Below are 24,102 nucleotides of genomic sequence, written 5' to 3'. Positions count from 1 at the left end.
AGAGAGAGGAGTTTAAACAGGGACAGAGAGAGAGAGAGGAGTATAAACAGGGACAGATAGAGAGAGGAGTGTAAACAGGGACAGAGAGAGAGAGGAGTATAAACAGGGAGAGAGAGAGAGACAGAGAGAGAGAGAGAGAGAGGAGTATAAACAGGGATAGAGGGAGAGATGAGTATAAACAGGGACAGAGAGAGAGAGGAGTGTAAAACAGGGACAGAGAGAGAGAGAGAGTTTAAACAGGGACAGTGAGAGAGAGGGTATAAACAGGGACACAGAGAGAGAGGAGTATAAGCAGGGACAGAGAGGGAGAGGGGTATAAACAGGGACAGAGAAAGAGAGGTGTATAAACAGGGACAGAGAGAGAGAGGAGTATAAATAGGGACAGAGAGAGAGAGAGAGAGAGAGAGAGAGAGAGAGAGAGAGAGAGAGAGAGAGAGAGAGAGAGAGAGAGAGAGAGAAAGTGAGAGTGAGAGATCAGTGTGTCCATGAATGTACAGTACCAGTCAAACGTTTGGACACACCTACTCATTCCAGGGTTTTTCTTTATTTTGACTATTTTTTACACTGTAGAATAATAGTGAAGACATCCGAACTATGAATGAACACATATGGGAATCATTTAGTAACCCACATTTTTTCAAACAATTTATATTTGAGATTCTTCAGAGTAGCCACCCTTTGCCTTGATGATAGCTTTGCACACTCTTGGCATTCCCTCAACCAGCTTCACCTGGAATGCTTTTCCAACATTCTTGAAGGAGTTCCCACATATGCTGAGCACTTGTTGGCTGCTTTTCCTTCACTCTGCGGTTGAAAAATTAGTAGGAGGGTCCAAACTTTTGACTGGTACTTTGTGCTTGTGTACCTGTATATATGCCTCGTCTGACTGTTGCCTCCTCTTCCTCAGGTACGTTTGTGATGCACCTGGCAGCCTTCGATCATGATGACAACACCACGGCCAATGGGATGGTGCGCTACCGGATCCTTTCCCAGACGCCACACAGCCCCATCCCCAACATGTTCACCATCAACAGCGAGACCGGAGACATTGTCACCGTGGCAGCAGGCCTCGACCGCGAGGTTAGTAACCCTGGTAAAGCTGGTGGGATGTGTTCTCAGAGCCCAGAGATTTTGCTGTTAAGGTCAGAAGAACTCCTGGCCCTCCACATAATGAATGAGGATAATGTAATGTGATTGTCAAGATTGTCAAGGTTCATTTCACATAGTGTGTGTTGTGTTGTGGTAACAGCAGTGCTGGAACTGCCTCTGGGAACAACCTGGAGCATTTCGTATGATTTTGTATGTAAATCCAAGACACTCGATTTAGTATGAAACAGTACATACAGTTGAAGTCGGAAGATTACATACACTTAAGTTGGATTCATTAAAACTCGTTTTTCAACCACTCCACACATTTCTTATTAACAAACTATAGTTTTGGCGAGTCGTTTAGGACATCTACTTTGTGCATGACACAAGTAATTTTTCCAACAATTGTTTACAGACAGATTATTTCACTTGTAATTCACTGTATCACAATTCCAGTGAGTCAGAAGTTTACATACACTAAGTTGACTGTGCCTTTAAACAGTTTGGAAAATTCCAGAAAATGATGGCTTTAGATGCTTCTGATAGGCTACTTGACATCATTTTAAGCAATTGGAGGTGTACCTGTGGATGTATTTCCAGGCCTATCTTCAAACTCAGTGCCTCTTTGCTTGACATCATGGGAAAACAAAAGAAATCAGCCAAGACCTCAGAAAAAAAATTGTAGACCTCCACACCTGGTTCATCCTTGGGAGCAATTTCCAAATGGCTGAAGGTACCACGTTCATCTGCACAAACAATAATACGCAATAATTAACACCATGGGACCACTCAGCCCACAGTAAAACAAGTCCTATATCGACAAAACCTGAAAGGCTGCTCAGCAAGGAAGAAGCCACTGCTCCAAAACCGCCATAAAAAGCCAGACTACGGTTTGCAACTGCACATGGGGATGAAGATCGTACTTTTTGGAGAAATGTCCTCTGGTCTGATGAAACAAAAATATAACTGTTTCGCCATAATGACCATCGTTATGTGTTTGGAGAAAAGGGGGAGGCTTGCAAGCCAAAGAACACCATCCCAAATTTGAAGCACGGTGGTGGCAGCATAATGTTGTGGGGGTTCTTTGCTGCAGGAGGGACTGGTGCACTTCACAAAATAAATGCCATCATGAGGAAGAAAAATGATGTGGATATATTGAATCAACATCTCAAGACATCAGTCAGGAAGTTAAAGCTTGGTCGCAAATGGGTCTTCCAAATGAACAATGGCCCCAAGCATACTTCCAAAGTTGTGGCAAAATGGCTTAAGGACAACAAAGTCAATGTATTGGAGTGGCCATCACAAAGCCCTGACCTCAATTCTATAGAAAATGTGTGGGCAGAACTGAAAAAGCGTGTGCGAGGAAGGAGGCCTACAAACCTGACTCAGTTACACCAGCTCTGTCAGGAGGAATAGGCCTAAATTCACCCAACGTATTGTGGGAAGCTTGTGGAAGGCTACCCTAAATGTTTTACCCAAGTTAAACAATTTAAAGGCAATTCTACCAAATACCGATTGATTGTATGTAAACTTCTGACCCACTGGGAATGTGATGAAATAATTAAAAGCTGAAATAAATTATTATCTCTACTATTATTCTGACATTTCACACTCTTAAAATAAAGTGGTGATCCTAAATGACCTAAGATAGGGAATTGTTACTAGGATTAAATGTCAGTAATTGTGAAAAACAGAGTTTAAATGTATTTGGCTAAGGTGTATGGAAACTTCCGACTTCAACTGTACATTCATTTTGAGTTGCATTCCCTTTGGCCCTCAAAACAGCCACAATTCATTGGGGGCACAGACTAGAAGGTTTCAAAAGCGTTCCACAGGGATGCTAGCCCACGTTGACTCCAATGCTTCCCACAGTTGTGTCAAGTTGGCTGGATGCCCTTTGGATGGTGGACCATTCTTGATACACACAGGAAATAGTTGAGTGTGAAAAACCCAGCATCATTGCGTTTCTTGACACACTCAAATCAGTGTGCCTGGCACTTTCTACCATACCCCATTCAAAGGCACCTAAATATTTTGTCTTGCCCATTGACCCTATGAATGGCACACATACATAATCCATGTCTTAATTGTTTCAAGGCTTTAAAATCTCTTAATCTACACTGATTGAAGTGGATTTAAAGGTTGACATCAATAAGGCATCATAGCTTTCACCTGGATTCTCCTGGTCAGTCTATGTCAGTGTATATTTGCATTTTATTTTTCAACTCACGTAAGTCAGTCTGAGTCTTCAACTGTGTGTGGCTGTAGGTTGTCTGTCATGGGTGTCTGCCACTCCACGTCACGCTGTTCCCAGCAGTTTCCAAGCCGTCCCCCTGAGGTCACCTTGTTTATGGAGCTGTCACATTATGACAACATCCTAACATCTTTGTTTACGTGACACGGATGTGCCTGTGACAACACCGTCGACGCCGTAAAGAGAATCTCTCTGCTGCATCACCCCAGCCACCTGTCACTGCTGACAGACCTATTAACAACACCGTCGACGCCGTAAAGGGAATCTTTCTGCTGCATCACCCCAGCCACCTGTCACTGCTGACAGACCTATTAACAACACCGTCAACGCCGTAAAGGGAATCTCTCTGCTGCATCACCCCAGCCACCTGTCACTGCTGACAGACCTATTAACAACACCGTCAACGCCGTAAAGGGAATCTCTCTGCTGCATCACCCCAGCCACCTGTCACTGCTGACAGACCTATTAACAACACCGTCAACGCCGTAAAGGGAATCTCTCTGCTGCATCACCCCAGCCACCTGTCACTGCTGACAGACTTATTAACAACACCGTCAACGCCGTAAAGGGAATCTCTCTTCTGCATCACCCCAGCCACCTGTCACTGCTGACAGACCTATTAACAACACCGTCAACGCCGTAAAGGGAATCTCTCTGCTGCATCACCCCAGCCACCTGTCACTGCTGACAGACCTATTAACAACACCGTCAACGCCGTAAAGGGAATCTCTCTGCTGCATCACCCCAGCCACCTGTCACTGCTGACAGACCTATTAACAACACCGTCAACGCCGTAAAGGGAATCTCTCTGCTGCATCACCCCAGCCACCTGTCACTGCTGACAGACCTATTAACAACACCGTCAACGCCGTAAAGGGAATCTCTCTGCTGCATCACCCCAGCCACCTGTCACTGCTGACAGACCTATTAACAACACCGTCAATAGGTTAATAGGTCTGTCAGCAGTGGAGCCTTCAGGTGTGTGTTTTAATGTCACATGCACAAGTACAGTCAAATGCCTTTCTTGCAAACTCAAAATCCAACAATGAATGAACAGTGTAATACTGGAAAAAACACACGAGAAATAAGAAGATATATGAAGAACACAATAACACGGTCAGTTCCAATACCATATCTACAATGTGCAGGAATACTGGAGTGATGGAGGTAGATATGTATAGGGGTAAGGTGACTAGGCATCAGGATATAAGATTAACAGAGTAGCAGCAGCCTGTATGTGAATGTGGTGTGCTTGTGTGTAGAGTCAGTATTAATGTATGTGCATATTATGTGTGAGTGAGCAGATGATGGAGAGTGCAAAAATAAAATAAAGGGTCAATAAAGATACAAGAATAACTCAGATAGTCTGTGTATTTATTTTTTTAGCTATTTATCAGTCTTATTGCTTGTGGATAGAAGCTGTTCAAGAGCTTGTTGGTGCCAGACTTGATGCACCGGTACCGCTTGCCGTGCTGAAGCAGAGAGAATAGTCTATGGCTTGGGTGCCTGGAATCTTTAACGAGGTTCCAGGCCTTAGTTCCACACTGCCTGATACAGATGGCATGGAGCTCTGCCCCAGTGATGTACTGGGCTCTCCGCATCACCCTCTGTAGCACCATGTGATCGAGGGCGGTGCTATTGCCACACCTGGCAGCGATGCAACCAGTCAAGATGCTCTCAACGGTACAGCTGTAGAATTTGTTTTGTATTTGAGGGCCCATGACAAATAAAATCAACCTCGTAAGGGGAAATAGGCGCTGTTATGGCTTCTTCGCGACTGTGTGTGTGTGTGTTTGGACCGTTTTAAGTCTTTCGTGATTTGGACGCAGAGGAACTTGATGCTCTCGACCTGCTCCACTGCAACCGCATCAATGTGGATGGGGCGTGCTCGCCCCCCTCCCTAGTTTAAAGTAAAGGGGGACAAATGGTGTTGAACTATGAGCTGTAGTCATTGAACTAAATTCTCACGTAAGTATTACTCTTATCTAGGTGGGTGAGGGCAGTGTGGAGAACTATTGAGATTGTGTCATTGCATCAAACACCAACGATTGAGAATGTTTCTGTTTGTTAGTGTGTGTGTGCAGGGTTGGGTAGGTTACCTTCTAAATGTAATCTGTTATAGTTACTAGTTACTTGTCAAAAATTGTAATCAGTCTCGTAAATTTTGTATTACCCAAACTCAGTAAGTTAATCTGATTACTTTCCTCTTAAGAGGCATTAGAAGAAGACAAAATTAATATTACCAATTGAACAATATCTATTGCTGGACACACTTTATAGTTATAGTTTTACATAGCTGGCCATAAACGGACTTTGCATTTTACTCTATGGGTTGGTTATGTAGGCTTATTCTAACCCATTGCTTTCTACTACACAATAATAAAATAGGCCACTGTATATCTTGACATTAAAATCCAAAGTCTGTCAGATTTCTAGTCATTGCAATTGATTGCATACCTTTTGATCTTCAAGAATATGACTTGGAAATATACAGTGTCTTCGGAAAGTATGACTTTTCCTACATTTTCTTACGTTACAACCTTATTCTAAAATTGATTTTAAAAAAAGTTTTTCCTCATCGATCTACCCACAATACCCCATAATAACAAAACAAAAACGGTCTTTTTATTTTATTTAGCAAATTTATAAAAATAAAAAAATGAAATATCATGTCATGACGGTGGCCCTTTTTGGGTATAGCTAGTGGCTTCCCCTTCTCTCAAACCCAGGTTCTGTTATCTCAGGTCGGAAATTCCTGGAGGAGACTCTCTCCCCCTGGCCATGCAGACAGAGACACATAGAGAGAACAAAGGATTTCACATGGTGAACTCCTAAATCCACAAAATGAGGATTTGATACAACATGTCCACTTGTGAGAAGGTGGGAATGGTCCGTGGACACTTAAGGGACGGGTATGACGAGTGTGTTTCATTTGGTGACCTCAGAGAGGACAAGAAACACACATGACTATATATCTGAATATGTACATTTCTCAATGATGGGGTTTGCATCTAATTCTTGTATAAAATGAATGAGTAAAGATGAAACTATTTGTGAAATTATATAATATTATTTTAAACCTTTAATGTGACAGAATTGTATTCCCTTTAAAGTTTAACTAAGTCATTGGCCCGCCCCCGTGAGCACAGACATGATCTGGTGTGGAACAGCCCTTTTCTACTGTACAAATAAAAAACCCTCCATAGGAAATCCTATTCAGACCACGCGTACCTCGATGGACACAGAAGGGGCACAGGTTGAGTTCAGACCACAAAAGCCTCAGTATAAGGTAAAGTTGTAATGGTTGTTTAATTCCTAACCATACCACGTGGAGCATTGGCTCCACGACGGGAAATGGTTCAACTCTATCGATCCCGACAGAATAAACTCTATCGATCCCGACTCTATCGATCGACTATCGATCCCCACAGAATAAGAGCAAATCTTAGATACTAATTACTAGTCTGCAGCTAGAAATGATGTCAACCTGGGATGCGAAGACCGACAACCGCCGAAACATCTATTCTATACGAACATTTCTGAAAGGTACTCTGAAGTATTCATTCTAACCACAAAAGACTGAACTTTCCAACAGAAGGAGGATTCCAACAGAGATCACGATGACACACTGGGCGTAAATATATATTGATTGCAATTATTCCCGAATTAGTGAGCGTTCATGTGCTAATCAACTGTGTAGTGACTCTTTTTGTCTTTCCCGCCCTTCTCAGTCCACACCCACTTCCCTTTGTCCACCAAGCCGTCATATCGGCTCAGCCAATATTTCATTTCCTTGTAACCATATCTACTGTTTGTTTGTCTATGCATTTCTGTGATTATTTAGTTAGTTAGTAAATAAATGATTAAGACAGTTGATGTATGGATGATTCATAGTAAAGGCTGGGTTTATGCAGACAACCAACATTTCACAATGTTTGGAATGAGACTAACGTGAGGTAAAGAATAATTCATTAATTAGAAGACTAATTGATCAGATATTAAAATATCTGAAGAGTTATATTAGGAAAATTATAACTTTGTAATCTGAAGAGTTTCCTTAGTGCCCTGACTTCCTAGTTAATTACATTTACATGATTAGTTTAATCACGTAATAATAATTACAGAGAATTGATTTGATAAAATAACAGTCTTCACTTTAATTATGCCAAAGACACGACAATCACATTTACATAACTACTCAAACCCTTTACTCAGTACTTTGTTGGAGCATCTTCATCAGCGATTACAGCACGAGACTTCTTGGGTATGACGCTACAAGCTTGGGAAAACCTTTTTTTGGAGAGTTTCTCCAATTCTTCTCTGCAGATCCTCTCAAGCTCTGTGAGATTGGGTGGGGAGCGTTGCTGCACAGCTATGTTAAGATCTCTCTCGAGATGTTTGATCGGGTTCAAGTCCGGGCTCTGGCTTCTGTCTGGCCACTCTACCATAAAAGCCTGATTGCTGCAGAGATGGTTGTCCTCCTGGAAGGTTCCCCCATCACCACAGAGAAACTCTGGAGCTCTGTCAGAGTGACCATTGGGTTCTTTGTCACCTCCCTGATTGCTCCGTTTGGCCAGGCAGCCAGCTCTAGGAAGAGTCTTGGTGGTTCCAAACTTCTTCCATTTAAGATGGATGGAGGCCACTGTGTTCTTATGGACCTTCAATGCTGCAGAAATGTGTTGGTACCCTTCCCCAGATCTGTGCCTCAAAACAATCCTATCTTGGATCTCTATGGACAATTCCTTCGACCTCGTGGCTTGGTTTTTGCTCTAACATGCACTGTCAACTGTGGGACCTTATATAGACAGGTATGTGCCATTCCAAATCATGTCCAATGAATTAAATTTTCCCACGGGTGGACTCCAATCAAGTTGTAGAAACATCTCAAGGATGATCAATGGAAACAAGATGCACCTGAGCTAAATTTTGAGTCTCATAGCAAAGGGTCTAAATACTTATGTAAGTAAGGTATTTATGTTTTTATTTTTAATACATTCGCAAACATTTCTAAACCCTGTTTTCACTTTGTCATTATGGGGTATTGTGTGTAGATTGCTGACGATTTTAATTTATTTAATCGATTTTAGAATAAAGCGGTAATGTAACAAAATGTGGAAAAAGAGGGGCCTCCCGGGTGGCGCTGTACTGCGCCAGTAGAGACTCTGGGTTCGCGCCCAGGCTCTGTCGTAACTGGCCACGACCGGGAGGTCCGTGGGGCGACGCACAATTGGCCTAGCTTCGTCTGGGTTAGGGAGGGTTTGGCCGGTAGGGAAATCCTTGTCTCATCACGCACCAGCGACTCCTGTGGCGGGCCAGGCGCAGCGCGTAGCCTACTCTGTTGTTTATGATGTTGTTGTCATGGAGGTCTGATTAGCTCATTGCCTCAATAAATGCTTTGAGCGCTATCGAAAAGTGCTATTTGCATGTGGAAAATGTGTGCTATAGGTCTATTGTTTTCATTTCTTGTTGGTGACACTTATATTTAGATCATTTGCAGCTGTCTATGTAAAGTGTGTGAGTTGGAGTATATCTACGTAGTCCTATATGGAGAAAAAAAAATCATATTCTACCTAAATTAAACTTGGTTTTGACTGTATGGAACACAATACCAGAGGAATTTAGGAGGGAGCACCTGTACAGCTGTTGCAAGAGAGCATTTTTCACTGGCTGTGCACTGGTCGCAAAAACAATGATTTATAGTTATCTTAAACTTTTTAAATTCAACCGTTATTGGGTTAAAATATACATATACATTTGTGAACAGCCATCCACAACAACCACAATCTGTGAGGCTCAAATGGCTAAATGAGAGAGCAGCAGTGTGATTCACATCAATGCGCAATGTAGGTATCAATAATAAATGGCATCCGTATCACCTGTAGGCTACACAACTGCTGTCGTCCTTACCTCCAAGCCTTTATTCAAGTTGGATAATCTTTGGATGCCAACAACAGTCGTGACATTGGAAGACATAGCTTGGACTTTAGCCTATAAAAGCCTATTCCTGCTTTAGAAAATACTATATAATACACTGCAGTTGAGGAACAATGAGAAAGTAAATCTGCTCTAAAACTTGATAAACGTGTAACCCAACTTTTGAGAAAATGGCCCGTGAATGTTTTGGTACACCTACTGGAGAGCTCTTCTTTGTCTACACCTATTCAGCATCATTCACACCCATCTCTTTAAGGATTTGCTTGTGAGGCCATGTGCTAAACAGAGTAAGGTAGTGTAATAAACAACCAAAGATTTCAAGACTAAAAGTGGTGAATGTATTAATAAAAAGTAGTAGGATACAGAAGGTGTAAACGGCAGAGTGAAATGGTTGCTTACATAGAGGAGTCTTATTTAGAAGTGTAGCTAGCTAGCTAGCTGAAGAATGAACCATAATCCCAAACCATACTACCATGCACTATGCATGAATCTGCAGGTAGCTAAAGCTAACCAACTAAGTTCAATGTTAGCTAGCTAGCTAATAATAGGCTATAACTAGCAATGCAAATGGTTTTGTGAGATATAAATAATATTACTACACAGATCATACACATAACATTAGCTAGCAAGCCAGCCAGCTAACGTTAGCTAGCTAGTTAACAGTATGCTTTAACTTCTTGGTGACAAGACACGTCCAGATGAAATGCATGCCCAAATTCAACTGCCTGCTACTCATCCCAGAAGATAAGATATGCATATTATTAGTAGATTTTGATAGAATACCCTCTGATGTTTCTAAAACTGTTTGAGTCATGTCTTTCAGTATAACATAACCTATTTATCAGGCGAAACCCCCAGGGACAAACCATTCCGATTTTGAGGTCACTCTCTTTTCAATGGGCTTTCATTGGGACTCCAGATTTCTAAGGGACCTTCTTGCAGTTCCTACCGCTTCCACTGGATGTCAATAGTCTTTAGAAATTGGTTGAGGTTTTTCCTTTGTGTAATGAAGAAGTAGCCCTGTTCAGAACGAGGGTCACTTCATGTGTACAGTTAGATAGAGGCACATGACCAGAAAGCTAGCTACAGTTTGTTTTCCTCCTGTATTGAACACAGATCATCCCGTCTTCAATGTTATCGATTATTTAGGTTACAAACACCTAAAGTTGTATTACAAAAGTAGTTTGAAAGGTTTTGGCAAAGTTTACAGGTAACTTTTGAGATATTTTGTAGTGACGTTGCGCAAGTTAGAACCAGTGTTTTTCTGGATCAAACGCGCCAAATAAATGGACATTTTGGATATATATATCGACGGAATTAATCGAACAAAAGGACCATTTGTGATGTTTATGGGACATATTGGAGTGCCAACAAAAGAAGCTCGTCAAAGGTAAGGCATGAATTATATTTTTATTTCTCCGTTTTGTGTCACGCCTGCAGGGTTGAAATATGCTTTTCTCTCTTTGTTTACGGAGGTGCTATCCTCAGATAATAGCATAATTTGCTTTCGCCGAAAAGCCTTTTTGAAATCTGACATGTTTCCTGGATTCACAACACGTGTAGCTTTAATTTGGTATCTTACATGTGTGATTTCATGAAAGTTTTATTTTTATAGTAATTTATTTGAATTTGGAGCTCTGCATTTTCACTGGCTTTTGGCCAGGTGGGACTTGCAATGAAAGCGACTTTCTGACAAAATTATTCTTCTGTATTCTCTTTTCAACTCCCTCCGCATTTGCAATCATACTCTGCTTCCACCGGGCATTCCACTGATTTCAAAACCCGGTAAAATTATTCAGTGACAACAACACTGTTGATCGCTGTTTCATCCCCATCAAAGTCATCAGGTTCAATGAAAATGTTTTTACCTAAATCAGGGATTTCCTCGTCTATTAATTTTCAAAGTCAGAGAGAGTCAGCATGGCACAATCATCCTCCAGAAACAAGTCCATCACAACTTTTCCCCACTGACCTTTGTCGATAGCACCTGTTAAATTCAGGGCAGCAATGTTGAGTGTAGTAGCAACAGTTTTGCAGTTCTTAATGATATCTTTCAAAAAAAATCTGTGGTAGCAAGGATTATCTACACATATTGAGCAGCTCATGTTATAGACAGAAGCAAGCTACATGGTAGACCAATCAAACTTGTCATTGTCGTTATGAAAAAGTATAAACACAAAATGACAGGCTGCATATTTTTCTGAAAATGTAGCTAGCTAGACTCCCTTACCCGTATACATGGATAAATGCTTCTCCGTCTCTGTCACGGATGCCTTAGTTTGAAGATGTAATCCAGACAAGTGTTTTATACAACAGCCTTCTGTGTTCTCTTTTAGACTCCTTCCACATTTTTAATCAAACACCTGAATTTTCTCCTTCTATTATACTCTGCATCCACCGGGCATTCCACTGATTTCATAACTCGGTCCTCCAGAAAGTGGAGAGCCTTAGCAACATTTGTGCAGTTCTTCGTGGTATCTTTCAAAAAAGCCACTTTAGAAAGGATGACCTATTGTACACATACTAAGCAGCTCATGTTATAGACAGACGCGTGCTACATGGCAGTCCAATCCAAACCCATCTCTCGGCTTGTGCAGCCCAACCATTATCTCAGCCAAATCATGGCTAGCGGGAAGGTTTTTCCATGGCTAAAACAACTAGACTCGTAATTTAACAATTGTATTCATATTTACAGATGGCATACACGTTTGCTATTAAGGCACATGAAAGTTTACATGTTCCCGAAGGCATTTCTGCCCGCAGAAAATGTTCATGTTCAAATGTCTCTCCTGTGAATTAGTGTCTTGCGACAGACGCCTAGCTTCCTGGAACAGGTCACAATTATACCCAGCTCAGGTCTCCAGCTATGTATTTGGTTTGCTAACTTGCTTGCTTGTATTTGGTTTGCTAAGTTGGGGCGTCAGGGTAGCCTGGTGGTTAGAGCGTTGGACTAGTAACCAAAAGGTTGCAAGTTCAAATCCCAGAGCTGACAACTTACAAATCTGTTGTTCTGCCCCTGAACAGGCGGTTAGCCCACTGTTCCTAGGCCGTCATTGAAAATACAAATTTGTTCTTAACTAACTTGCCTAGTTAAATAAGTGACTAGATGTCAAGATAAAGATTCTTGGTTACAGCAGAGACATTCAATCCCCTCCTTCATCAAGATCCCTGTTGACTAAATAGTTTTGTTTGAAAAATAATAATAATAATACCGAGTAATACCATATACCCCGGTATGGTACAGAAATTGTATCACGGTATGACAATCTGGATACCGCCCAACCCTAGTGTATGTGTGGGAGAGAGAGAGAGACAAACATATAAACACAGAGAGAAGGAAGAGAATGGTTGGTCACAGAAAAGACTGAAGGAAGAAGAAAAGATGATGAGAGACATTGAAAAAGAAAATAAAGTAATGGAGGAATGAGAGATAATATAGTGATACAGAGAGGCAGACACACAATATAACAATATGGCAGACACACAAGGGAGGGAGGAAAGGAGGGAGGGATAGAAAATAAGAGGTAAATTGATGGAGACAGAGGAAAACATCTTAGCTGAACCGCTGCTTGCTGTTCCAGCTTTGTCTTATCGGGAGACTGCTTATCTAACCTGACTCATTCCCAATGTTGGGTTAGAGCTAACACATACACACGCACACACGCACACACACACATACACACTCTGTAAATAAGATCACACTGAAATACACCACATTCTCTCTTTCTTTTGCACAAACACACAATATCTTTGTTGAAGCACACAAATGTATGTACGCCAGAAAGTTTCCTCCATCACTCCCATAGAGAACAGATAAAAAAGCCCTTACCCTTGCAGAAATCTGAGTGCATAAAACATAAACATAAATACTTAACAGACCAGGAGGGAGAGAGAGAGAAAGTGGTACTGCCGTTGCTGTTACGAGCCCAGTTTTCAGAGTTAGGCTAGAGTCCCATAAGGTCTCTCTGTCTGCCTCTCCTCAAGAGAGACTTGCATAAAGCGGGGCTTCTCTAAGAAGCCAGATGTCTAAGTGTGCCCCCTCTCACCCCTCTTTCATCTATCGCTTTCTCCCCTGACTCCTCTCTCCTACAACACACATGCCTTTCAACACTTTCCCTTCTTCCTCAATCTTTATACTGCTCTTCTTATCCTTAGCTCTCACTTTCCTTCTTGATTGTTTTTACCTGTAGACTTCTCAGATACAGGCCTCTGGGTCTTTTCTCTTTCCCTTTGTTTCCTCCTGGTCTATGAAGTGTAGAGTCAGTGACAGCAGCTCTGTAGAGTTAGTACATTACAGTAACAGTGCAGTGTAGTGTGTAATGGTGAAGTGGTTTAGAGTTTCCGAGGTGCTCTACATAATTATCGACTTGTCTAAGTAGTGGGCCTGGTGTAAACACTGTAGATCACCAATATTGGGGCTGGCAGGCTAGCTAGTGCTCCTAGACAACATGTTAAGAAAATAAAGAGGAAGCATGTGTATTTATGTGGGAGGGTGTGTGTGTGCATGTGTTTGTGCACGCTTGTGTGTCCATGTGGCTGAGTATTTGTGTGTGCATGTGTGGATGTCACTGTGTGTGTGTCAGTGCATGTGAATGAGTGTGTGGTTATGGGGGGTTGAGAGGCAACTGCTGAGCTGAGCTGTCTAATCCTCCTGATTTGGAGTCACAGTCTAATTGGGATATTTACTCTGTAATTAGCAGTGGAGGGAGACACTGGGAGTGTAATTGGGAATTCCAGGGAAGAGACATATTATCCTGACAGCTCCCAGGTCCTGTCCCCCCTGTCTGTATGACTGCCTGCCTGCCGGTTGTGACACAGCTTGGGATCGAACCTCAGGCTGTAGTGATGCCGCTGCACTGAGATGCAGTGCCTTAGACTGCTGCGCCACTCGGGAGCTAAGAACACAAGCATTTTGCCTCACCCTCAACAACATCTGCAAAATATGTGTATGTGACCAATAAAATGTTATTTGATTTCATTCACTTGTAGCCTACTTCTTATTTGAAATACCTGTGAGAAGGACCTGATCACGTGATGGGTATTGGCTACATCTGAGAGAACCATGTGAGTGAGAGGTGCTTCGGAGCACCGCAGACGGCAGAAGGGAATTATAATTTGCTTATTAAATTCAATCCAAGGGTACAACGGCCACTTTGGCTACAAAAGGCATGGATTTTTTTAGGGTGCATTATGGCCACACAAGAGGGATGCTGCCAGGAAATTTGAGGCCTGGTGAGAATATTATCAAGTGCTCGTCAAATTGTGAATTAGAGACTGATAAAATGTGGGCAGCTTGCAACTTTTTTCAAATCATCATTGGAGTTCCATCATGCAGCCTCAGAATGTATTAAACATCAAAACATATAGCCCCAACGTTTGTATCACAAATAAAGTTGCATAAATAACTCTAAATGAAGCATATAAGGAGGATCCATTTTGTTGTTAACCGCTCAACACAGAATAGCCACATGTGTGCACTACCTTTGAAAACGTTTGAAGAAAATATCCTTTCTATTTTATTAAGCTGTGTTCAATTGTGTTCTTCATTATATCAAATAATTAAAAAGATTGCCACAGAATTCTAAGCAAATCTTGTCTGCTAAATTAACTAGTGTAGCCATATCTGGGCCTAACATAAGGACAACTCAGAGTATGCTGTTCTGTCCATCCGAAATAGACTAGATTTTCTTCATATCATATTTCTTTAGACCTGTCTAAATATATAATGGATTTATTGTGATGATGTAGGCTATATTACATGGATTTATTAGACTTTTTAAAATGTAGATGTTCCAAAGGTCGGCATCAGTGGCTTGTAGGCTACGTGTGGAAGCCAGGAGATGCTAAACGTGTTTATGCTAATTAACGGTCAATTACCGTGAGACCATCAGTAATTTGCTTGACAATTACCAGCTGACGAAATGTCGTGATCGCTACAGCCCTACACACAGCTCTAAGAATGTTACCCCAGGTAATCTTAGGTTTTATTACATACAGTCAGGATGAACTATTGGATATAAGAGCAAAATCAGCTTACCAACATTACGACCAGGAATACGACTTTCCCGAAGTGGATCCTCTGTTTGACCCACCACCCAGGACAATGGATCGGATCCCAGCCCGCGACCCAAAACAATGGCGCCGTAGAAGGGGCAGACGGAGCGGTCTTCTGGTCAGGCTTCGTAGACGGGCACATCACTCACCGCTCCCAAGCATACTGCTCTCCAATGTCCAGTCTCTTGACAACAAGGTAGACCATATCCAAGCAAGGGTAGCATTCTAGAGAGACACCCAAGACTTAACGTTCTTTGTTTCACGGAAACATGGCTCACTCGAGACACGCTATCTGAGTCGGTACAGCCACCTGGTTTCTTCACGCATCGCGCCGGCAAAAACAAGCATCTCTCTGGTAAGAAGAAGTGCGGGGGTGTATACCTTATGATTAACAAGACGTGGTGTGATCCTAACAACATACAGGAACTCAAGTCCTTTTGTTCACCTGACTTAGAATTCCTCACAATCAAATGCTGACCGCATTATCTACCAAGAGAATTATCTTCAATCATAATCACAGTTGTGTATATTCCCCCTCAAGCAGACACATCGACGGTCCTGAAAGAACTTCATTGGACTCTATGTAAACTGGAAACCACATATCCTGAGGCTGCATTTATTGTAGCCGGGGATTTAACAAGGCTAATCTGAAAACAAGGCTCCCCAAATTCTATCAGCATATCGATTGTGCTACCAGGGCTGCCAAAACCCTAGACCACTGTTATTCTAACTTCTGCAATGCATATAAGGCCCCCCCCCTCCCTTCGGAAAAGCTGACCACGACTCCATTTTGTTGCTCCCAGCCTATAGACAGAAACTAAAACAGGAAGCACCCGCGCTCAGGTCTGTTCAACGCTGGTCCGACCAATAGGATTCCACACTTCAAGATTGCTTCAATCACGTGGACTGGGATATGTTCCTTATTGCAGTGTACAACAACATTGACGAATACCCTGGTTCGGTGTGCAGGTTTATTAACAGGTGCATTGGTGATGTTGTACCCACAGCGTCTATTAAAACATTCCCAAACCAGAACCCGTGGATTGATGGCAGCATTCGGGCAAAACTGAAAGCACGAACCACTGCTTTTAATCAGGGCCAGGTGAAACATGACCGAATACAAACAGTGTAGCTATTCCCTCCGCAAGGCAATCAAACAAGCTAAGCGTCAGTACAGAGACAAAGTGGAGTCACAATTCAACGGCTCAGACACGAGAGGTATGTGGCAGGGTCTACAGTCAATCACGGACTATAAAAGAAAAACCTGCCCCGTCGCGATCACGATGCCTTGCTCCCAGACAGACTAAACAACTTTTAGGAGGAGAATACAGTGCTACTGACACGGCCCGCTACCAAAACCTGCGGGCTCTCCTTCACTGCAGCCAACGTGAGTAAAATATTTAAACGTGTTAACCCTCGCAAGGCTGCAGGCCCAGACGGCATCCCCAGCCGCGTCCTCAGAGCATGCGCAGACCAGCTGGATGGTGTGTTTACAGACATATTCAATCAATCCTTTTCCTAGTCTGCAGTCCCCACATGCTTCAAGAGGGCCACCACTGTTCCTGTTCCCAAGAAAGCTACGGTAACTGAGCAAAATGACTACCGCTCTCTAGCACTCACTTCCGTCATCATGAAGTGCTTTGAGAGACTAGTCAAGGACCATATCACCTCCACCCTACCTGACACCCTAGACCCACTCCAATTTGCTTACCGCCCCAATAGGTCCACAGACGACGCAATTACCATCACACTGCACACTGCCCTATCCCATCTGCACAAAAGGAATACCTACGTGAGAATGCTGTTCATCGACTACAGCTCAGCATTTAACACCATAGTACCATCCAAAAAGCTTGAGACCCTGGGTCTCGACCCCGCCCTGTGCAACTGGGTCCTGGACTTCCTGACGGGCTGCCCCCAGGTGGTGAGGGTAGGTAACAACATCTCCACCCCGCTGATCCTCAACACTGGGTTCCCACAAGGGTGCATTCTCAGCCCTCCCCTGTACTACCTGTTCACCCACGACTGTGTGGCCATGCACGTATGCACACATGACTGTAAGTCGCTTTGGATAAAAGCATCTGCTAAATGGCATATATTATTATTATTATATTAATCATCAAGTTTGCAGGTGACACTACAGTGGTAGGCTTGATTACCAACAACGACGAGACGGCCTACAGGGAGGAGGTGAGGGCCCTCGGAGTGTGGTGTCAGGAAAATAACCTCACACTCAATGTCAACAAAACAAAGGAGATGATCGTGGACTTCAGGAAACAGCAGAGGGAGCAGTCCCCTATCTACATTGACGGGACAGTAGTGGAGAGGGTGGAGAGTTTTAAGTTCCTCGGCGTACCCATCACGGACAAACTCAAATGGTCCACCCACACAGACAGCGTGGTGAAGAAGGCGCAGCAGCGCCTCTTCAACCTCTAGAGGCAGATGCACAATCGAAAGCATCCTGTCGGGCTGTATCACCGCCTGGTACGACAGCTGCTCCGCCCATAACCGGAAGGCTTTCCAGAGGGTTGTGAGGTCTGCACAACGCATCACCGGGTGCAAACTACCTGCCCTCCAGGACACCTACACCACCCGATGTCACAGGAAGGCCAAAAGATCATCAAGAACAACAACCACCCGAGCCACTACCTGTTCACCCTGTTATCATCCAGAAGGCGAGGTCAGTACAGGTACATCAAAGCTGGGACTGAGAGACTGAAAAACAGCTTCTATCTCAAGGCCATCAGACTGTTAAACAGCCATCACTAACATTGAGTGGTTGCTGCCAACATACTGACTCAACTCCAGCCACTTTAATAATGGAAAAATTGTTGTAATCAATTTACCACTAGCCACTCGATATTATGTTTACATACCCTAAATTACTCATCTCATATGTATATACTGTACGCTATACCATCTACTGCATCTTGCCATCTTGATGTAATGTATCACTAGCCACTTTAAAAAATGCTACTTCATATAATGTTTTCATACCCTACATTACTCATTTCATATATATATACTGTACTCTATACCATTACTGCATCTTGCCTCTGCCATTCAGCCATCACTCATTTATATATTTTTATGTGAATATTCGTATTCACTCCTTTACACTTGTGTGTATAAGGTAGTTGTTGTGAAATTGTTAGGTAATATTACTTGTTAGATATTACTGCATGGTCGGAACTAGAAGCACAAGCATTTTGCTACACGTGCATTAACATCTGCTAACCATGTGTATGTGACAAATGAATCTGATTTGATTTGAAGAACAATTTCACCACAGTGTTCCTTTTCAAAGTGCCTGGGCTCCCATTAAGGTGAGTGATGGGGCCCAGGGTAGGGGTTAAGGTACAGGTGTAAGGTGTAGAGTAGGAAGAACAGGGGAGGGGACAGCCAGGGGAGGGGATAAACGAGTCCCTTTGCTTCTAATTACATCAGACAGATAGACCAGCCCACACTGGCAAAGCTGTCACCAGGCTCAAGGTTTGTTGCTGAGGAGAGAACCATGGGTGTAGAGGCAACCTAACGTGTGTGAGAGAGAGACAAAATGTCTGGTCTGTAAAATGGATTATTGTTTCTGCACAACCTAAAGAAAAGGATACATTGACCTCATTGTACTTATTATGCAGTTGTGTGTACATTGAGTACACAAAACATTAGGAACAACTTCCTAATATTGAGTTACACTATCCCCTATTGCCCTCAGAACCGCCTCAATTGGTCGGGACATGGACCACAAGGTGTCCAGCGTTCCACAGGGATGCTGTGTTGACTCCAAAGCTTCCCACAGTTGTGTCAAGTTAGCTGGATTTCCTTTGGGTGGTGGACCATTCTTGATACACACAAGAAACCCAGCAGCGTTGCAGTTCTTGTCACACTCAAACTGGTTTGCCTGTCACCTACTACCATACCCCATTCAAAGGCACTAAAATATTTTGTCTTGCTCATTCACCCTGTGAATGGCACCCTGTGAATGGCACCCTGTGAATGGCACTCGTACACAATTAATGTGTCAATTGTCTCAAGGCTTATTATTAAACCTGTCTCCTCAACTTCCTCTACACTGATTGAAGAGGATTTAACAAGTGACATCAATAAGGGATCATAGATTTCACCTGGATTCACCTGGTCAGTCTCTGTCATGGAAAGAGCAGGTATTCCTAATGTTTTGTACACTGTGTATTTGACCATTGGGTGCTTTGTTTGATCACTGGTTGCTCTGCTTAACTGTTTATATTCTTCTCTCTGTGTGTTTGTCTTGTAGAAAGTGTCCCAGTACAGCATCATCGTCCAGGCCACGGACATGGAGGGCAACCTAAACTTTGGCCTGTCCAACACGGCCACCGCCATCATCTCTGTCACAGATATCAATGACAACCCCCCCGAGCTCACCTCCAGAACTGTGAGTGGAGGGAGGAGAGGGGGAAGGGGAACATGGAGGGGGAGGGGGAAGGTATGGGAGATGGAGGAGTGGAATTCAGTGGGAAGGATAGAAGATGAGAGGGATGAGGAGAGAGGGAGAGGGGAAGGGGTGAAACACAGCCCTTGCATCATCTCAGAGAAAGCACACACACCTGACCTGAGTGAAATAAATGTCCAATCTTCAGCTTTCATCACCCAGAAAACAATAGCAAGTAGACCTACTTATGATAATAGTGGTGATAATGGTTATGAGGATGATCCTTAACGTATATAAAATAAATTCCTGGAGGCACAGGGCCAAATCAAAGTAAAGAATGAAGTGTGATCAAACGGCATGGAGACTAGCACACATTGCTGCCAACGTATTCATACATCTTCTGCTTACCCGGGGAATGTTGATTGTTATAGTTCCCCCAGCAGTGATGAGTACCTCTTAACCAAGCCTGGGCTCAAAAAGTGCATGCACATGCACACACCAAAGAGACAGACAGACAGACACACACACAGTTGTACCCTAGAGGTACTGTGCTGTCAGACATAGTAAATGTGTGGAGGGATGCAGGGATAGGGGAGGTGGGCAGGGTGAGGAAGGGTGGGGTGGAAGTGGGAGGTGGGGGGGGGGGGCAGGGAGTAGAAGCGGTATTCCTGATAGTTGGGTACTAAGAAAACTCTGGATGGCTGGAATGGGTAGGATGGCTAAAAGAGTAAGGGAGGGTTAGCTGAAACCGTAAGTAAGGGGATTCTTTGGCACTAATTTCTACAGCGAGGTGCTTGACACAATGGTGTATAGGGAGCAATGATTCTGTGTTACTTTGTTGGAGCATGTGAGGGTGTGTATAGCAGAGGAGGTATACTTCAGACCTTTTAAGTACTAAATGATGATTAGAGGTAAGATAAACAATAGGAACGATAGAGAGAAGAGAGAGCGAGAGAGTGTTTATGTGTAAGCAATTAAGAAGATAACTCATCTTATGGTTGTAAGCAAAGATATGTCAGGACATGAGCTGAATTGGGATCTGGGTCCTGGGTATGTGTGACAGGTACTACACAGTGCAGGTGGTAATAGTTTGTATGAGTCAACTTATATGCCTTACGTGGCAAACACAATGAAATGCCCCTCTCACACCCCATCAGCTAGAGAAGGTGAGGTGAGAGAGAGAGAGAGAGAGAGAGAGAGAGAGAGAGAGAGAGAGAGAGAGAGAGAGAGAGAGAGAGAGAGAGAGAGAAGCTTTAGCGTTGATCTGAGATTGTTGTCAAATTTGGGGACAGGCCCTTGAGCATGTGTAGTCGTGTGTGTGTGTGTGTGTCTGTGTGTGCGTGCGTGCGTGTGTGTGTGTGTCTCATTAACCCCATGTCAGTCATTAAGGTGTGCTGGGCTCTCCGGTGGCCCAGGGGGTGATCTGAGCTGATTAATTCAGCTGTTTATCAGCACTCCAGTGCAACAGGAAACAGCTTATTCAGGTAGAGAGCTTCACGGTACAATCATTAGTAGAGCACTGAGAGGTGAGGAAGAAGGGGAGGAACGAAGGACATTTAGCAAGAGAGAGGGAGATGGAGGGAGAGCAGGGAAGACAGGGATATAAGAAAGGTAAGAGACAGAAGTGAGAGGAAAGAAAGGGACATCAGAAAGATGACCTAACAGTTTAGATTATGATGCTTCACACATACAGTGTCTTCAGAAAGTACTGTATTCTCACCCCTGGACTTTTTCCACATTTTGTTGTGTTACAAAGTGAGATTAAAATGGATTTCATTCAAACATTTTGTCAACGATCTACACAAACTTCACTGTATTGTTAAAGTGGAAACAATTTGAACAATTGTAAAACATTTATAGAAATGTTACACTAAAATATCAATACATGTAAGAATCACCTTTGGCAGCTATTACAACTGTAAGTCTTTCTGGGTAAGTCTCGAAGAGCTTTGCACACATGGAATTTACAATATTTGCATCTTATTATTTTTGTACTTCTTCAAGCTCTGTCAAGTTGGTTGTTGATCATTACTAGACAGTTATTTTCAAGTCTTTCTGTAGATTTTCAAGCCGATTTAAGTCAAAACTCTAACTAGGCTACTCAGGAACATTCAATGTCGCCTTGGTAAGCAACTCCAGTGCACTGATAATTTTTGGCCTGTTGTTTTAGGTTATTGTCCTGCTGAAAGGTGAAATCGTCTCTCAGTGTCTGGTGGAAAGCAGACTGAACCAGGTTTTCCCCTAGGATTTTGCCTGTGCTCAGCTCTAGTCTTTATATCATAAAAAAACTCCCTAGTCCTTGCCAATTACAAGCATTCCCATAACATAATGAAGCTACCACCATGCTTTAAAATATGAAGAGTGGTACTCAGTGATGTGTTGTGTTTGCCTCAAACATAACACTTTGTATTCAGGACATAAAGTACATTTCTTTGCCACGTTTTTTGCAGTTTTACTTTAGTGCCTTGTTGCAAACAGGATGCATGTTTTGTATTCTGTACAGGCATCCTTATTTTTACCCTGTCAATTAGGTTAGTATTGTGGAGTAACTACAGTACATTGTTGTTCCATCCTAAGTTTTTTCCTGTCACAGCCATTAAACAGCCATTGAACTCTGTTTTCAAGTCACAATTGCCTTCAAGGTGAAGTTAGCGACTGAGTTAGGAAGGATGCCTGTATCTTTGTAGTGACTGGGTGTATTGATACAGCATCCAAAGTGACATTAATAACTTCACCCTGCTCAAAGGGATATTCAATGTCTTTCTTTGTTATTTACATCCATCTGGTGGTGGGTTAAAGGAGAACTGAGTGAAGAGAGTGTGGTCGGTAAGAAGTGACTAAGGAGGTACAGTATTAGATATGATGTACTATTCTAGCTATAACATGTCCATTCGGAGAACATACACACACAGTCAGGCCCATTTTAAATCTTCTTTACTGCATTAGGATTCTACAGTTGTGGCAGTGTAATGATGATAGTAGTTTGTAACGGATGGAGTCTCATCCACTGTATTTGTGTGGGTTAAAGTGCATTTCAATCACCCAGCACAGATGGGGGTAGCTAAATAAATGTTCTGGCTGATATTGATGATGATTGGCCCTGTTATTTTGCAAAGTAAAGGTCTTGGAGCCACGATGAGCAGAGCACTTTTTACAAGCTCCCTCTATAAATCATTCAGTTTACCAGTAGACTACATAAAATCTATTTTGTCGACAACGCATGCCATTATGCAAATATTTAGGGTTTGCAGTAAATCTATCAAAGCGTCCCAGAAATAGAACGTTTGGGGAATTTCTCTTTAATGTTTGAGATTAATATTTCATCAGGCCTATCAGAGGCTGGCCTATTTTTCAAGGTGGGCAGACAGGCAGTGGGTGGGGTTTGTGTGTGTTTTAAAGTGGATGTGTTTGTCTGTTTGTGTGATTATCTGTAATAGAGTATTGCTGTGTTCGAATACTTATACTATCCGCACTGATCATATTATTTGTGACGTAAATTGAGTATGTAGTATGTTTATTGGTCATAGTATGGATATAGTTAGTATGACAAAAGTTTCCGGATGTTGAACTACATTCGGAAAATATGCTGCCAAAGTCCAATGAGAGCAGATACAAATTCATTGCTTTAACTAATTATGACAAATGTTAAGAAAATGTTGAGCAATGTAATAAAGTAATGACTTTTCAAATAAGTTACGTTATACGTTATGTTGGCTGACAATTTGTTAGCTACGCTATCCTTACGAACCGCAAAGCATATCATTACAGCAGTATGTACCGGTATGTTAGCTAGCTACATAACATTAGTTGGCTACTAATACATTGAACTTGCCAGTATATTAACTATATGCTATCTAACTAACTACCCAGAGTTTATTGACTTGATTATTCACGTCATTCTTAGCATAGCTAAGTAAGATGGTCATTGTGCATTCTCAATGGACATTGTTAATGAAGTCATAAGATGTCTAGCTAGTCATTTGTTATGCTAACAAGCTAGCCAGAAGTTACATAGCAACAGCATCAACTTCCAGGAGACAGGTGTTGCACTAGTTCCATCAACTGAAAGGATACCGTTCGTTTACAGTATACTAAAATGAACTTATAGTATACTCATTAATAAGTATGTGGTATACAGTACGTTAGTATGGGTATTCGAACACAGCTTATGTGTGTCTGTATTGGTCTGTAGTTTCTTTCTGTGAGTTTTAGAAAAACGTAGACGTGTTTGTGTGCGTGCATGCATGTGTGTGTACCCCATGCTCAGTAGTGAGGAATAATCCCAGCCAGTAGGAACACCAGCTTTGCCTGCAACTTGTTCTCCTGCCTCATCCTTACATCACCTGGGCCCCATGATGAAGCT

The 24,102-nt window shown here is 42.6% G+C and overlaps 1 protein-coding gene across 1 annotated transcript in view; it reads left to right on the top strand.

The window, feature by feature from the left end:
- The window catches only part of LOC124045696 (cadherin-4-like), a 548,219-nt gene that overhangs the window by 468,625 nt on the left and 55,492 nt on the right, over window positions 1-24,102 (top strand). The window contains exons 8-9 of the mRNA XM_046365231.1: window positions 908-1,080; window positions 19,605-19,742. Of these exons, the coding sequence (XP_046221187.1) occupies window positions 908-1,080; window positions 19,605-19,742 (311 nt within the window). The remainder of the gene's footprint in view (window positions 1-907; window positions 1,081-19,604; window positions 19,743-24,102) is intronic.

The sequence above is a fragment of the Oncorhynchus gorbuscha genome, linkage group LG10 (genome assembly GCF_021184085.1).
Source record: "Oncorhynchus gorbuscha isolate QuinsamMale2020 ecotype Even-year linkage group LG10, OgorEven_v1.0, whole genome shotgun sequence".
NCBI lineage: Eukaryota > Metazoa > Chordata > Actinopteri > Salmoniformes > Salmonidae > Oncorhynchus > Oncorhynchus gorbuscha.
The sequence above is the reverse complement of the archived record's forward strand: the minus strand, read 5'-3'. Positions and strand labels throughout refer to the sequence as shown.